Consider the following 16641-nt stretch of genomic DNA (forward strand, 5'->3'; position numbering starts at 1 on the left):
GAAGAATAACCTCTATGCAACATGGAAAATACTTCGGAGCAGTTTTAAAATGTAAAATTTCTCCAGTAACGACTTCATCACTTTCTATGGCAGTGATGGCTAACCTATGGCACGGGTGCCAGAGGTGGCACTCAGAGCCCTTTCTGTGGGCACTCAGGCCATCACCAGAGATGACTCCAGGTATCTTCCTGCAGTTCCAGACAGCCCAGGACTTGCTGCGCACAGAGGTATTTTAAAGCGACAGCACTACCTGGGACTACTGGAGGAGTGGGAAGGTGTGGACAGATGTTTGTGGGACCCTGGAGGGAAGCTGCAATGATCATCCAAATTTCTTCTATTTTCTGCTTTATTGTTGTCCTCAGGGGGCTGGTATCAATCACAAATTACATTTCTGTGTTGGCACTTTGCGATAAATAAGTGGGTCTTGGTTGTAGTTTGGGCACTCGGTCTCTAAAAGGTTCGCCATCACTGTTCTATGGGATCATCTCTGGGAGTGATTATTGTCTTATTGTACAGATCTGAGAATATTATCAGGCTCCATTTCATGTAAATTACAATAAAAAAGGAAAAGACTCATTTCAGCAAGAATTTTTGTAACTTTTAGTCCCTGCATTTGCATCATAATGATAGTTTTTTTGTGCAGAGATGAAGCCCTGAACGTTCTGTCATCTTTTCTAAGTCTCCTTTCATTATTGCTCACAAATGAGATCTAACAATTTGCGCCAAATTTGGCGCTAATTTAGGCGCAAATGAATCGGACATGCGACAATTCCAAATTTACTAAGGCATAACTAGATCCATCATAGATCTCAAGCCAAAAAGAAGAGCAAACCAGGCACAAAAATAGGCGAACCTGAGACCCACTATAATTAATGTCCCCCAATTTTTTTCCCTTTGTCTAGATAGATAGATAGATAGATAGGAGATAGATAGATAGATAGATAGATAGATAGATAGATAGATAGATAGATAGATAGATAGATAGATAGATATGTGATAGATAGATAGATATGTGATTGATAGATAGATAGATATGTGATAGATAGATAGATAGATAGATAGATAGATAGATAGATAGATAGATAGATAGATAGATATGTGATAGATAGATAGATAGATAGATAGATAGATAGATAGATGGATATGTGATAGATAGATAGATAGATAGATAGATAGATAGATAGATAGGAGATAGATAGATAGATAGATAATAAATAGATAGATAGATAGATAGATAGATAGATACTCAATGAAACACAGCCTAAGACCTTGGATCATTAGTACTGTAATTTAGGACATTTTAGTTCTTAACCCTGTAAGTCATGTTACTAACATAGACCACATACAAGGCATTTAGAGCTGTTCTACTCTTTCTGTGGATAATAAATGCAGATAACTCACTTTATACATAGATGAATCTTCCTGTCAGTAAAAGCACTTTCACATGTCTGACACTTGTCTCACTTTCATTTATCACGTTTGAAGCAACAGCTTAGAAATCCTACAGTAACTGCAGCTCATGTCATGTCAGTGCTGCTGAGTTAGCAAGAAAATGGGAATGAGCACGGCTCAGTTCTCAGCTGACTCCATTGTAAATTCCACCAAAAACAATGGATAACTGTGTGGGACAAGACTCCCTGATGGGACCTGTTCTGAATATTAGAATGTGCACCTAAACTCTACAAATAATACATGGAAGCTGGATATGTTACATCTCGATTGCATGCTAAAACTCCAAAGTGGAGCTAAATGAGAAAGACGTGTTATCATTAGAGATGAGCGAACATACTCGTCCAAGCTTGATGCTCGTTCGAGCATTAGCGTACTCGAAACTGCTCGTTGCTCGGACGAATACTTCGCCCGCTCGAGAAAATGGCATCTCCCGCCGTTTTGCTTTTTGGCGGCCAGAAACAGAGCCAATCACAAGCCAGGAGACTCTGCACTCCACCCAGCATGACGTGGTACCCTTACACGTAGATAGCAGTGGTTGGCTGGCCAGATCAGGTGACCCTGGAATAGACTAGCCCCTGCCCGCGCTGCTCGGATCATTCTGTGTCTGGATGCCGCTAGGGAGAGAGCTTAGTGACACACATATCCACCTCAAACACCAAAGTGGGACAATTTATTAGGGGTTTGAGTAGAATTAGGCAGTCTGCTGATTTTTTTTTTTTTTTAGCTGTATTTCATTTTATAGCTCAAACTCATCTTGCAAAGCAGTGTGCTCTCATTGTAGGCTACAAAATAGCCATAGGAGAACCCCAACGGCTTACTTAGGCCTACAATAGCGTTATAATTTCCTTTTTTTTGTCTGCTTGTGGCTGGGCTTGCTGGCACTAGTAGTGCAGCTAGTACCATACTGTGAGGAATTTGCTGGGAGACCTGCGACCGTTGTGTTTAGCTCTTAGTGACACACATATCCACCTCAAACACCAAAGTGGGACAATTTATTAGGGGTTTGAGTAGAATTAGGCAGAGTCTGCTGATTTTTTTTTTTTTTTTACCTTTATTTCATTTTATAGCTCAAACTCATCTCGCAAACCACAAAATCCAGTTGTGTGCTGTCAGTGTAGGTTAAAAAAACTAAAAAAAAATAAACACAACATTTTTTTTTTTTCAAGTTTACACTTTAATTTGGAAAATGTTTAACCCGAGGGCTAGGGGTAGAGGACGAGGGCGTGGACGTGGGGGTCCAACTACTGCAGGGGTCAGAGGCCGTGGTCCTGGGCGGGGTGAGACACCACCTGCTGATGGGGGAGCAGGGGAACGCCGCAGAGGTACACTCCCTAGGTTCATCATGTCTCAAGTTACTGGGACTCGTGGTAGAGCACTGTTGAGGCCAGAACAGTGCGAAGAGGTGATGTCGTGGATTGCGGACAATGCTTCTAGCCATTTGTCCACCAGTCAGTCTTCCACGCAGTCCACCCATGTCACCGAAATCGGCACTCCTCCAGCTCCTCCACCTCAGCCTCCTTCCCCCCAGTCTGCCCCCTCCCAGCAAAATTTGGCATTTGAACCGGCATACTCTGAGGAACTGTTTTCTGGACCCTTCCCACAGTCACAAACCACTTGTCCTGCTGCTGCTGAGCTATTTTCCGATGCCCAGGTTTTCCACCAGTCGCAGTCTGTGGGTGATGATGACATTATTCACGTAGTGGAAGAAGTGTGTAAAGAGGTGTCGGACGATGAGGAGACACAGTTGTCAGACAGTGGTGAAATTGTTGTCAGGGCAGGAAGTCCGAGGGGGAGCAGACTGAGGGATCGGAGGATGATGAGGTGACAGACCCAAGCTGTGTTGATAGGCCGGGTGAACACAGTGCTTCTGAGACGGAGGCGAGTCCTATAGCAGAACAGGTTGGAAGAGGCAGTGGTGGGGCCAGACGGAGAGGCGGGGCCAGAGCTGGTGCATCAGCGCCAAATGTTGCCCGTAGTCAAGCTCCCGTGGCGAGGGCTAGATTTTCAGAAGTCTGGAGGTTCTTTAAGGAAACACCGGATGACCGACGGACTGTGGTGTGCAACCTTTGCCAAACCAGGATCAGCAGGGGTTCCACCACTACTAGCTTAACTACCACCAGTATGCGCAGGCATCTGAATGCTAAACACCCCACTCAATGGCACCAAGCCCGTTCACCTCCGGCCGGGCACACCACTGCTCCTTCCCCTGTATCATCTGCTAGTCAGCCCCCTGCCCAGGACCCCGGCCCAAACACCTCCCGTGCGAAAACCCCATCTTCGCCTCCACGATCCTCCACAGCATCCACCAGCGTTCAGCTCTCCATACCCTAGATGCTGGAGCGCAAAAGGAGGTATAGCGCAACCCACCCACACGCCCAAGCCCTCAACGTCCACATCTCCAAGTTGCTTAGCCTGGAGATGCTGCCCTATAGGCTGGTAGAGACCGAGGCCTTTCACAACCTCATGGCGGCGGCCGCCCCTCGGTATTCGGTCCCCAGCCGCCACTACTTTTCCCGATGTGCCGTCCCAGCCCTGCACAAGCACGTGTCAGAGAACATCCTCCGTGCCCTGACCAACGCCGTTTCTGACAAGGTCCACCTGACCACGGACACGTGGACGAGTGCTGCCGGGCAGGGCCACTATATATTGCTGACGGCACATTGGGTTAACTTGGTGGAGGCTGGGACCGAGTCTGACCCTGGGGCTGGTCATATACTGCCGACGCCGAGGATTGCGGGGCCTACCTCGGTCCAGGTCTCAAAGGCCTACTATGCCTCCTCCTCCTCCCACCCCTCCTCCACCTCCTCCTCTGAATTACCATTCGTGGGCATGGCGCCATCAGTCGGTAGCTCTAGGCATAGCAGCAGTGCCATCCCTAAGCGACAGAAGGCGGTGCTCAAACTGCTGAGCCTAGGCGATAAAAGGCACACCGCCCAAGAGTTATTACAGGGCATCACGGCGCAGACTGATCTGTGGCTGGCACCGCTGAACCTGAAGCCAGGCATGGTTGTGTGTGACAACGCCGTAACCTGGTGGCAGCTCTGCAACTCGGCAGACTGACACATGTGCCATGCCTGGCCCATGTGTTAAATCTCATAGTTCAGCGTTTCCTCAAGACATACCCCAATCTGTCTGATTTGCTCAAGAAGGTGCGCCGCATCTGTGCGCATTTCAGGAAGTCCAGCACAGATGCTGCCACTCTCAGGGCAGCGCAGCGCCGCCTCCAACTGCCCGCTCACCGACTGTTGTGCGACGTGCCCACGAGGTGGAATTCAACACTAACCATGTTATCCAGAGTTTACCAGCAGCGCAGAGCGATTGTAGACTGCCAGATGTCAACTTCCACCAGAACTGGTAGTCAGGTCAGTCAGCTTCCTCAAGTCTACAATGAGGAGTGGACGTGGATGTCTGATATCTGTCAGGTGCTGAGTAACTTTGAGGAGTCAACACAGATGGTCAGTGGTGATGCCGCCATCATCAGCCTCACCATCCCGCTGCTTGGCCTGTTGAAAAACTCTCTGGTCAGCATGAAGTCGGAAGCTTTGCGCTCGTCACAAGAGATGGGGGAAGAAGATTCCCTTGTTGATAGCCAAAGCACCCTTAGGTCTGTTTCTCAGCGCATATCGGAGAAGTTGGAGGAGGATGAGGAGGAAGAGGAGGAGAATGTTGGCGAGACAGAAGAGGGGACCATTGTTCAGTCCTTCACTGTTCAGCGTGTATGGGCAGAAGAAGAGGAGTTGGAGGAGTTGGAGGAGGAGGAAATGGACAGTCAGGCCAGTGAGGGGAGTGAATTCTTGCGCGTTGGGACTCTGGCGCATATGGCAGATTTCTTGCTAAGCTGCCTATCCCGTGACCCTCGCGTTCAAAGAATTTATTCCAGCACCGATTACTGGGTATTCACTCTCCTGGACCCACGTTACAAGCAAAATCTTTCCACTCTCATCCCTGGAGAGGAAAGGAGTGTGAGAATGCATGAATACCAGCAGGCCCTGGTGCACAAGCTGAAACAGTATTTCCCTTCTGACAGCGCTAGCGGCAGAGGGCGTACTTCTGCGGGACAAGTAGCGAGGGAGAGTAGGTGACCAGGCAGCTTGTCCAGCACTGGCAGGGGTACGCTTTACAAGGCCTTTGCCAGTTTTATGTCACCCCAGCAAGACACTGTCACCTGTCCCCAGTCTCGGCAGAGTAGGGCTGATCTTTACAGAAAGATGGTGAGGGAGTACGTAGCTGACCATACCATCGTCCTAAATGATCACACAGCTCCCTACAACTACTGGGTTTCAAAGCTGGACATGTGGCACGAACTGGCGCTGTACGCCTTGGAGGTTCTTGCCTGCCCTGCCGCTAGCGTGTTTTCCGAGCGGGTTTTCAGTGCAGCTGGTGGCATCATCACCGATAAGCGTACACGCCTGTCGACTGACAGCGCTGACAGGCTGACGCTTATCAAGATGAATAAAGCCTGGATTTCTCCGCATTTCCATTCTCCACCAGGTGAAAGAAGCTGAGCCTGAATAATGTATGCACTCCTCCTCCTCATTGTCCTCCTTCTCCTCCTCTTTGTACACTTAAGCAGAGGAAACTGGCTATTTTTTTGCCAGGGCCAACTGGCTTAGGCTATAGTACTCTATGTATTTAATTTTTCTGGAGGGCCAACTACCCTGTCCTCTGTTTTAAACAATTTTGGGGAGTGCCACATACAAGCACTCAATCTATGTAATTTTTCTGGAGGACCAGCTCCCTGCTCCTCTGGTTTGAAAACTTTTTTGGACTGCCACATACAGGCACTATCCAAATTAAATTGTCTCCATAGCAGCCTCCACACGTCGTCTTTTTAGTTGCCTTCACACGTTGTCTCCATTGCTACCTCCACACGTCATCGCCATAGCTGCCTCCAAAAGTAGTCCATATAGCTGCCTCCATACATGGTCCCCTTATCAAATGAGCTGTGTCAGGCAGAATTTTGGATTGTTTTCATGGCTTCCATGTTAACTTTGTCGCCACCCTGCTGTGTAATCCACAAAATATACTAGCAAACTTTTATCATTTACCAATATTATTTCAGCGCTTCTTGCGCATCTGTTTACATTCCCCTCACCCGCCAGAACCCAAACTTATAAGAACGCTACTACACTTGATCTTATACAAAAGGTTCTTAGAAGTGCTGTTTGGGGAGTAGCCTAGAGACAGGGGCTTGGATTGGCGAAAGCTCGCCTGGCAGCGGAGAGCCAGCTCCATCCCAAGATCCAGCTAACATAGTTTTAACTGCAGCACCTTTAATCTACTACTAGTTCACTGCCTCCATACATGGTCTCCTTATCAAACGAGCTGTGTCAGGCAGAATTTTGGGTTGTTTTCATGGCTTCCACATCAAACTTGTTAACTTTGTCGCCACCCTGCTGTGTAATTCATAAAAAATATACTGGCAAACTTTTATCATGTACCGATATTATTTGAGCGCTTCTTGCTCACCTCCTTTGGTTCCTCTCTGCCACCCATTGGTTTGAAGCCTGAGTCCATTTAGGGTATGTCGCCATGCCACTCTCTAGCCTGCCGCTGCTGCCGCTGCCTCTGCATAGTCCCCTATAGTGTCAGGGTCAATTATTGGATGTTTTAGATGCTATCTAGCATCATTCGGTCACTCTGTCATTGCAATGCTGTTGCCCATACTTTTGGCATAATGGTGCATTTAAGCAGCCTCAGAGGCATCCATGCATGCTGCCCCTGCTGTTTCCTGTCCATTTCCGTGGTGTTTCCATCCTTTTCTGAGGTTCCCAGGTGCTTGGTCAAGCTTCCCTGTGCAGAGTCTCCCATTGACTTCAATGGGGCTCGTTATTCGAGACGAGCACTCGAGCATCGGGAAAAGTTCGTCTCGAATAACGAGTACCCGAGCATCTCTAGTTATCATTATCAGCATAGAATCTGCATGGAGAAGCTGATCATGAAGTAACTTGTAATTCCATAGAACAGATCTACCTACGTAACCCATCAGCTATGGATTTCCACACATTTCTTTTTCATTTTTTTTTCATACTTAGGACCATCCTCATGACACTAAGGGGGTCGTTTATCTTATCTCTGTTTCTTTTGGCTAGTTTTTGCCTATTATTTTTTGGCTGCTTCTTTTGTACTTAACACTTTTTCCTTGTGTTAAATGGGGGATTTTTTGAGACATTTGTTACAAATGTCGCAAATTTTCACACAAATGTCGCAAGTCACATCTTACCAAGTTTTCCTTAAGTATGGTTTAGTCTGGAGTTTTTTGTGCCCAAAAAATGACAAATTTTAGACAATTTGAAATGATAAATGTCATTTGCGACATTTAGCACAGCTGGAATAGAAGATAAATGTGTCTTACTGACGATAAACAAATGTCCGGCCGGCATTTCAAAATGTCCCCAAAATGGCTCAAAAATTGCAATGTGCCAAAAATTGTCTAAAAAAAAGACAGAAAAAAACTAAGCAAAAATAAAGATAAATGACCCCCTATGACTGTTTCTATCAGTTATTCCCAACCCTCCATGTGTGGCTGTGTGTAAAGAGAAAGCTGTCAATCACCATAAGAACTGCCCCCATAACTACTGCTCAGAAAAACCAAAGATATAAATAAATGGCAAAATATACCTACTGTTGTCCTACTTCACTACAGTATATAGCAATCAACTCATCTACTCCTACTCTATAAAATGTTGTCTGCAGATAGGACACTATGTACAGCCTGCCCGGCTGCTTCTGCTCTATAACAATTATGGAAGAAGATTACATGAACAATCTGGTGTCTTTATTCACTTTATCATGTGACATCAAGGAGTCTTTATCATGCATAATCATACCCTTAATAAAGACTGCCTTGGCGGTCAAAATGCTGCATGATGGATGAATAAAGACACCAGATTGTACATATAATCTTGTGCTGTGTTGCTGTCTTTCTGCTCTATAACATGATGACTGCATGTATAACACTACGTAAAACCTGTTCTGCTCCTTCAGCTTTAGAACATGCAGCTTGCAAATAGAACATTATGCAAAATATTTTCATCCCCTCTACTCTATAACATGCTGCCTGCAGATAGGATACTATGAACAATCTGCCCAGCTCCTCCTGCTCTATAACATGCTGCCTGCAGATAGGATACTATGAACAATCTGCCCAGCTCCTTCTGCTATATAACATGCTGCCTGCAGATAGGATACTATGAACAATCTGCCCAGCTCCTTCTGCTATATAACATGCTGCCTGCAGATAGGATACTATGAACAATCTGCCCAGCTCCTTCTGCTCTATAACATGCTGCTTTTAGATAGGACAATGTGCAATCTACTTTTCTCCTCTTGCTTTATAATATGTTTTCTGGAGATAGGGAATTAAATAATGTACAATATGCTCAGCTCTGTTCTATAACATTCTACCTAAAGATACAACATTGGGGCATATTTACTAAGGGCTTTGACGGCTTTGACTACAAGTTCTTGTAGGCTAAAACGGCTTGCACAGGTATTTAAGAAGTGTCTGCGTCGCACACGTATCACACGCAACCTTTTGTGTCACATGCTGCGCTTGCCTCCATGTGACACAGACTAGGGGCGTGCAGGCGGTCGGTCCGACTGATTCGGACCGTGCACCATATTTAACATGCAAATTGTGTCCCACACCCTATGTAAGTGCATCACAAAAAAGTTGGTGAACTCTGTCGGGCCATTGTGGGGAAGCAACACAATAGCGGCACAGACACTTCTTAAAGGGAATTTGTCACCAGGGACCTCATTTTCACTAAAGACAGGTCGCAGAAGCCCATTACACCTGCAGTAGCAAAATGCCTCTCTGCCTTTTATAAGCATTTCCATTACAATATAATTGTGTGTTATAACTTACCATGCACCCTGACAAAATCCTGGGGTAGTCACTGGGGCTGGGCTTTGCTTTGAATGCATTTCAAAACACAACATGTAGCTTGTCTGTGCTGCAGACTGCTCAGATCTTAGCCCCCATCCTTGTGCTTCTGTATAGTTCCTCCCTCCCCCACTGATGTCATCTCACCAGGCTGTGAGCTCTGTGAAGGAGCAGGAAGGAGGAGCTGTACAGGAGCACAAAGGTGGGGGATAAGATCTGAGGAGTGAGTAACACAAACAAGTCACATGTTGTTTTTTGAAATGCATCCAAACCAAAGCCCAACCCCTGTGACTACCCCAGGAGTTTATCAGGGTGCAAGGTAAGTTATGACACACATATTTATTGTAATGCAAATGTTCATAAAAGACAGAGAGGCATTTTTTCACTGCAGCTGTAATGGGCTTCTGAACCCTGTCTTTAGTGAAAATGAGGTCCCTGGTGACAGGTTCCCTTCAAATACCTGTGCAAGCCATTTTAGCCTACAAGAATGTGCAAAAAAAGTGCACCGCACAACCCTTAGTAAATGTGCTCCCATGTCTCCAGATGGGACACATGTATAAAATTTTAGGCTTGCGTTTTTCTTTAATTTTTGAGACTTTTCTGAGCTCATTTGTGTTTATGCTTGTGCTCATTTGACTTTTTTCTCCCTTTGAAGTTCGCGATTGTCCAGTTTTCTGCAGTGTTCCCTGAGTTATCACCTAAATACAGATGTGAAAGCTGCAACTTTCTTAAAAAACCACAAATTTTGGCGTAAAATCTAAGGCTGCCCCGACCAGGTGTAGAAACTAGGATACTATGTAGAAATTGCTCAGACCCTCAGCTGCCTACAGATAGTACACTACACTTTATACAATTTGTCCAGCTCCTCTTGCTTCATTCGTACTACCCACAGATTAAATTGCATTTTTATGGTGACAGGTTCAAATCCAAATAAAGATGGATCTTGCATGACACTTTCACTAAAAAAGGACCTATTAAGTGTCCCTCATGATTCTGTTTTTTTTTTTTTCAAAAACCAATAGATCCGAGGTTGTGACTCCAGCCTCGATGCCAACGTGTATAATGATGCAGTCCCATGTAAGTATTGAGAAATAAGCCTATGTTTTCCATTAAAGCACATATTTTACTTTCCTTCTGGATACTGTCAGCGGCACGGTAGGACCCAGCATGCAATAATACCTTCAGCTTTTTCACCAGGTTCATATAAGCCCTTTTGTTCTCCTCTGAACTTCCCTGACAGACACTGGAGAGATCAGAGGCAAGGCTTCCATTTATAAGGACACCCAGCATATCAAGAACAGTTGTGAATAATTCACTGTGAAAGGAAGAAAAGACACATGAGCTTTTTTCATCACTCTGAAACAAAATAGTAACAAGTGTGCTTTGTGTTACGCCTGTCCTGCCCACGGGGAAATCATCAGGCAGAAAATTGGAAATTCTACTCAAAATATGAGTTAATTGTTTAGTTATTGAACTGGTTCCAGATGTTCCAAGCCTCAAATTTGTTTATTTAATCCTAAATTTTGATCAAGTTTGATTGGTTTCGCAAATAGATTTTAGGCTGATACTATTCACGTGGATCACATAACAGTACAATGGTACAGTACAGTCTGATACAGGACAGTCATACACAATGCAAGTCTTCTAAAGACCACCCTGCCCATTCATACCCACAGTATATAAACCTCCATTGTATAAAATGAAAGAGATCACAGAGCAGAATCTGTACACAAATAGAGACACTGACAAAACTTAAAGGGGTTGTTCAGAATCAGATTTTTTTTTTATTCGCCCCAAGCAGGTAAAAGTATTAAAGAACTTACCCTGGTCTTTATGTCCAGTCCAGTACAGGGACTCAGCATTGACACCACGTGGAGTGCATGAAAACCACTGCAACCCTATACAGGCCGCTGCTGCAGGCTGTAGTGGGTGTGGGGGTGACTGTGACATTACTGCTGAGAATCAGTGTAACCTCAGATTCCAGGGGTGACTGGAGATAAGGACCAAGTTAAGTATATGTCTTTTTTTTTTTTTACACCACTTGGGTCCAATAAAAAAATTCTTATCCCAGACAACTCCTTTAAACTAATACTAGATCACACAAATAATTGCAGAATAAGACCCCCAACCAAATAAAACCTTAACCACAACTCATTAATATAGACCGCAAATAAGATTTCCTAAATGCAGATTCCAGACCACATCCCTAGAAATAAACAGAGACCTCAAATTAGATCCTGTAAACAAATTTAGAGCCGGACTCAATATATTAAACTAAAATGGACCAAAACACCCTAAGGGGTCACCAGATTTTATAACACTATGTATAATATTTTATTATAAAACTACAAGTCCCCTCAGCTAGGGTATGAATTTCCTTTTTAGAATTCCCTCTTTTATGTTAACTTTCACACCTTTAACTAAATAAAAAACTCTTTCAAGGTCATATGCAAATGAGCAGAGAAGAGTCACTTTTAGATACTAGAGGGTGGGCAAAATGGGGTGCCCCTCATTGGTCATAATATACACATAACCATGTTTTGGTGTCATATTAAAGGGGTAGTCCCATTTCAGAATATACATATTGCTGTTTGTATATCCAAATTAGAAAAATGGAAGCAGCACTCCTGAAAAAGATGAAGTTTATTCACCCAAAGTACAGGTGCAACGTTTCAATCTCCAAATGGAGCTATTTTCAAGCATATTATAAGGTGTTACAGGGAGGGCATATATATCTCCAGGATGTGACATCATCAATTACATCATTGTTCAAAGTTACAGAAGTGCAAAAGTTTACTTATATAAATGTTCAGGTCTTGCAAGGACTACGTTGACTACGTGCAATACAGTTATGAAGTGAATAAAATAAGTATAATTCACAAAATAAACATATAAAATATTGGTAAACTAGTCTACATGCCGATTGTTTATTTTTGAAGTTAGATGCTACATTGTTTATGGTGGTATCCAAGCAACTAATTGATGCATGCACAATCATTATTCAGCACCCAAATCATGATGAGTGTTAGATAAGATAAGATAATCCTCTATTAGTCCCACAGGGGGGAAATTCACAAGCCCATATTTAATGTGTTTATTTTGTGAATTATACTAATTTACTATTTACATAGGACTTTGACAGCTATTTTGTGTAGGTTAATTGTCGATTTCACATGAAAAGGGGAATTTAGGAAAGGACATTTCTTGCCCTACCTGAGAGGGCTGTATGTATCAATGCACTTGATGTGCGCCTAAGGTGAGATACAAAAAGTTGCAAAACTGTTCATTTATAATAGGTAAGTAGTTAAGTTGCAAAAGATGAAATTTACTGTTCAAACAAAGGAAACTGCTTTAAAAATGTTAATGGAAATAAAAAGGAGGACTTGTGTGTTTCTTCATGTAGAATATACTCATGCTAGAAGCACAGCCAGTAAGTAGTTAGAGAAACTTTGCACCTGGTAGTAAAAATTATCATCAGAGTCTCATCTTTCCCGGTTTGGCAATGCACCAAAAATAATATTTCCTAGCATATTTTGTGCATGAGACACTGTAACCCTTTAGTGACATCTGCTATGTGTATAGTGGTTGTATAATGGGACAATATGACAGAAGCTCAGGAGCTTAGTCTACTACATAAGCAGCAGGTGGCAATATAACAGTATTTCAGTATATTGTAAAGTCGATCAACTGATCACATTTCAAGTACTTGAAAATAGAGGTGATCGTAGCACATCCAACGGTGTATAAGTAGGCACATTACACCATGAGTAAGGCTTAGACAAGCTGAAACGCGTAGGTTTTTATGTGCCTACTTATACACCGATGTATGTTTTTTAAGAATGAAGAATAAAGTGTTTTAACTTCGTTGGGTGTGCTACGATCTCCTCTATTTTCAAGTATCTACAAGTTCAAGCCAGAATCATGTGTGCACTCCATGCATCTAACTTCCACCACCATTGGGACATGGTGGGTACGTGAAACTTTTTCTTATATGGTTTTTTTCTCTGCTTTTCCTGATCACATTTCAAGTTGTGTATTAAAAATGTTAAAAAAATTTGAAATTGAAAAATATTGTATCCTCAACATTGCATTTTCAGAAAGCAATTTTTGTTACCTTGCTTCCCAAAAAATGTATTAGTTATTCATCTTGTTAATTAATTCTTTACACTACCAATAACCCCCCTTCCTTTTCCACCCCCACCATTTCTGTAGCTTGTTGCCTTTTTTTTCCTCTAATACATTTTTTACATTTCCTCATTAGAAAAAATCCTTTTAACTATTGGTAACCAATATGTTCTCCGTATATCTGGATTACCTATGTTATACACTTTATTTCTATCATCCCAGTCCATAAAAGAATATCTTTCTACTGCCTTCTAATCTGGATCAATGTCAGAAGATGTGCACACAGCCATTCTTCCATTAACACTTTTTTTTACTGCAAGCATCTATCAATGTAAAAAATCTTGAATTTGTTAAAAATGGTCAAAGTATTATGTGTCTCAAAATAAAATAGAAAGACGTGACATTAAAGTGACACAAAATAACAAAAACCTCTTTGGGGTATCAAAACATGGATTTATAAAGAAATGTTTTACATTATTTGTAATAGTAAACCATTACATACATTTCACAAATGGCCTCTTTACATCATGTTTTCTGTAATGTATGGAGGGCAGGATATTAGGTAATTTACTAATCTGTCAATTAAACGTTCTGCATTACTTTCCTAATATGTAAAGTGAAGCCCCCGGTTCAGGCATATCTTTCATCTCATCAGCTGTCCTTCCTGTCCAAAAAAGCAGATGGAGGGTCATGTGATCCTGAGTGTCCATGTCCAATCTGTACATGCTCTTCCTTTGGGTTTCCAACGGGTCCTCCGGTTTCATCCCATATTCCAAAAAAGAACATACTGGTAGGTTGTTTAGATTATGAGCCCCATTGGGGACAGGGACCAATTTGGCAAGCTTTGTGCAGCACTGCATAATATGTAAGCACTATGTAAATAAAGAATTATTATTATTACCTTCCAGGACCTTAATGTAAGATAGTATTCAGTTTTGCTACTGTCATCACCCCATACGGCAGAAAAGGAACACCCTTTGATTTAGTTTATCAACTCACTTCTCCCTTCACAGCTGAGCCTGTTACTGTCTTAGTGCAGTACATGAGAGTGACAGTAATGAGACTGAGTCCTCCCATAAGGTCCTGGAAGGTATAGCATGCACATACACATTTGGGATCACACGACAAAAATGGAAGGCTATTGAGGTAAAAGACATTTCTGAACCAGGGGCTTCTCTTTATATCAAAAGAAAGCGGTGCAAAACTTTTAATACTTTTTATATTGCTACGTTACCTTATATTCTACCACTAACTTACATTACCATTACAAAAACATGAGAGGTAAATTGGACATCTTTAATGTTTCATCTTCAGCACAAAGTAAAAACTGTAATCATAAAAAAAAAATACTATGGTAGAATACAAATACATATATAAGAGAAAAGGAAAAAAAAAGTTATGGGTATATACGTTTATAAGCTGTACGTGAAAAAATAAAGAACTGGTTGTGTCCTTGTAGCTATCTCCAGTAGTCTTGTGAGGAATTAATATAGAACCATTGCATGTGATTGACCTGCTGCTTCATGGAGGCGGTAGTTCAGGACCCGTTTCTCATGATCAGATGAGATCCAAGTACACAGCCAATCACTGATCAGCAAGTTGTTTCTGATTTTGGAAATATAGATAATTGCTCAGAACTTACGTATTTTTCTGTATGTCCACTGTCCCTGAAGTAATAATCTGAAGAAGCAAAACAGCCCAGTCAGCAGTCCATTGTGTGCTTCTCTGCACGGTGTCGAACATCCCACCGACCTATGGTCAAGAGAGCAGACTACATCATAAGCTAGAACAAGATTCTCCGCTGTATTGATGTACCCTGAATATTAAGCTTTGCTCAAGTTTTATACAACCCAAGATAAGAAAATGTTAGTTGAAAATATATCAAAGTTCCATAGTTTTTCAAGATGTATCATTCCTATAATCTCCTCTATATTAAAGGGAACCAGGAGACCCATTTTTAGCACTCCCCCAGTCCCCACAGAGCATAGTACATACACTGCCAAAGTATTTTTGTATAAAAAATTGGTTTTACAGAAAAAAAGATATGTTATATTGTACCTTTCATTAGCATCTGCTGTGTGACTAGGCAGTTGCCAATTGGGAGGGGCTGGAAAGGAGTAGCTCCCCCCTACCCTTGGGAAACATGTGACCTTTTAAAATATATGAATAACTCTCCACACTCGGGATTGGCTGTAGAGGAGCAGGGGGCGTTGCTAAGCCAAGTGATGGGTGTTTTCATATATTTTAAAAGGTCACATGAGGAAGCTGTTTCCCAATAGTGTGGGGGAAACTGGTCCTTTCCACCTCCTCCCAATAGGCAACTGCCTAGTCACACAGCACATGCTAATGAAAGGTACAATATAACATATCTTTTTTTCTGTAAAACCAATTTTTAATACAAAAACATTTTGGCAGTGTATGTACTATGCTCTGTGGGGACTGGGGGAGTGGTAAAAATGGGTCTCCTGGTGACAGGTTCCCTTTAAACACAGCTCCCTATGTTACTAAGATTTCCATATAAAAGTTAATTTGCTAAATATAGATTGTCGTCATATATCATGACCTTCATCTCTATTGATCTTGACATGACACCAGTGCTATTTCAAGTTATAAGAAAGGAAAGGTTGAAATAGTTAAGTGGTAGAGCTGGGCACCATAGACTTCCTATGATGCCACTTGCTGTGTACTGTAAAATGTGGCAAAACTGGCTTACATGGATGGTAGACAATAAGAGACAAGACAAAGAGGTTAATGTAGTCTTAAAAAAATGTAGTAGGGAGCATAGTACATATCACTGTCTCTCTTACTAATGCAGAGCTGAACACAAGCAAGATGTACTATAAGAATATTGCACATACTAAGGATCTCAAACTATAAGTACAATCAACTTTTCCTTTAAAGGGAACCTATCACTACAATCCCCATTTTTCACCATGCACATGTTCCCAAAGCTTAGAACATGACAATTGTATAGTTGCTTGTCATGTTTGAGTAGTATAGGTTCACTATAATCATGTAGTGTATTTGACCTGGCTTTTTTTCCCACGCCGAGTTCTGGGGGCAGGAATTAAAAATTAAAAAGGGACACAAGCCCCTAAATCTTTTCCCAAGCCCACACGTTTTGGTCTGTCCCTCTGATGTCACAGATGGGCGGGAGCTAGGAAGCAGGCAGGACG

At 42.6% G+C, this 16641-nt stretch overlaps 1 protein-coding gene across 5 annotated transcripts in view; it reads right to left on the reverse strand.

Annotated features, from left to right (window-relative positions):
- Positions 1–16641, reverse strand: part of MED12L (mediator complex subunit 12L) — a 300992-nt gene that overhangs the window by 33299 nt on the left and 251052 nt on the right. For all 5 annotated transcript variants that reach the window (XM_072142994.1, XM_072142992.1, XM_072142993.1 and 2 more), the window contains exons 34-35: positions 15108–15217; positions 10520–10655 (exon numbers count right to left, since the gene is read on the reverse strand). In XM_072142994.1, the coding sequence (XP_071999095.1) occupies positions 10520–10655; positions 15108–15217 (246 nt within the window). The remainder of the gene's footprint in view (positions 1–10519; positions 10656–15107; positions 15218–16641) is intronic.

This window comes from Engystomops pustulosus, chromosome 3, assembly GCF_040894005.1.
Source record: "Engystomops pustulosus chromosome 3, aEngPut4.maternal, whole genome shotgun sequence".
Lineage (NCBI taxonomy): Eukaryota > Metazoa > Chordata > Amphibia > Anura > Leptodactylidae > Engystomops > Engystomops pustulosus.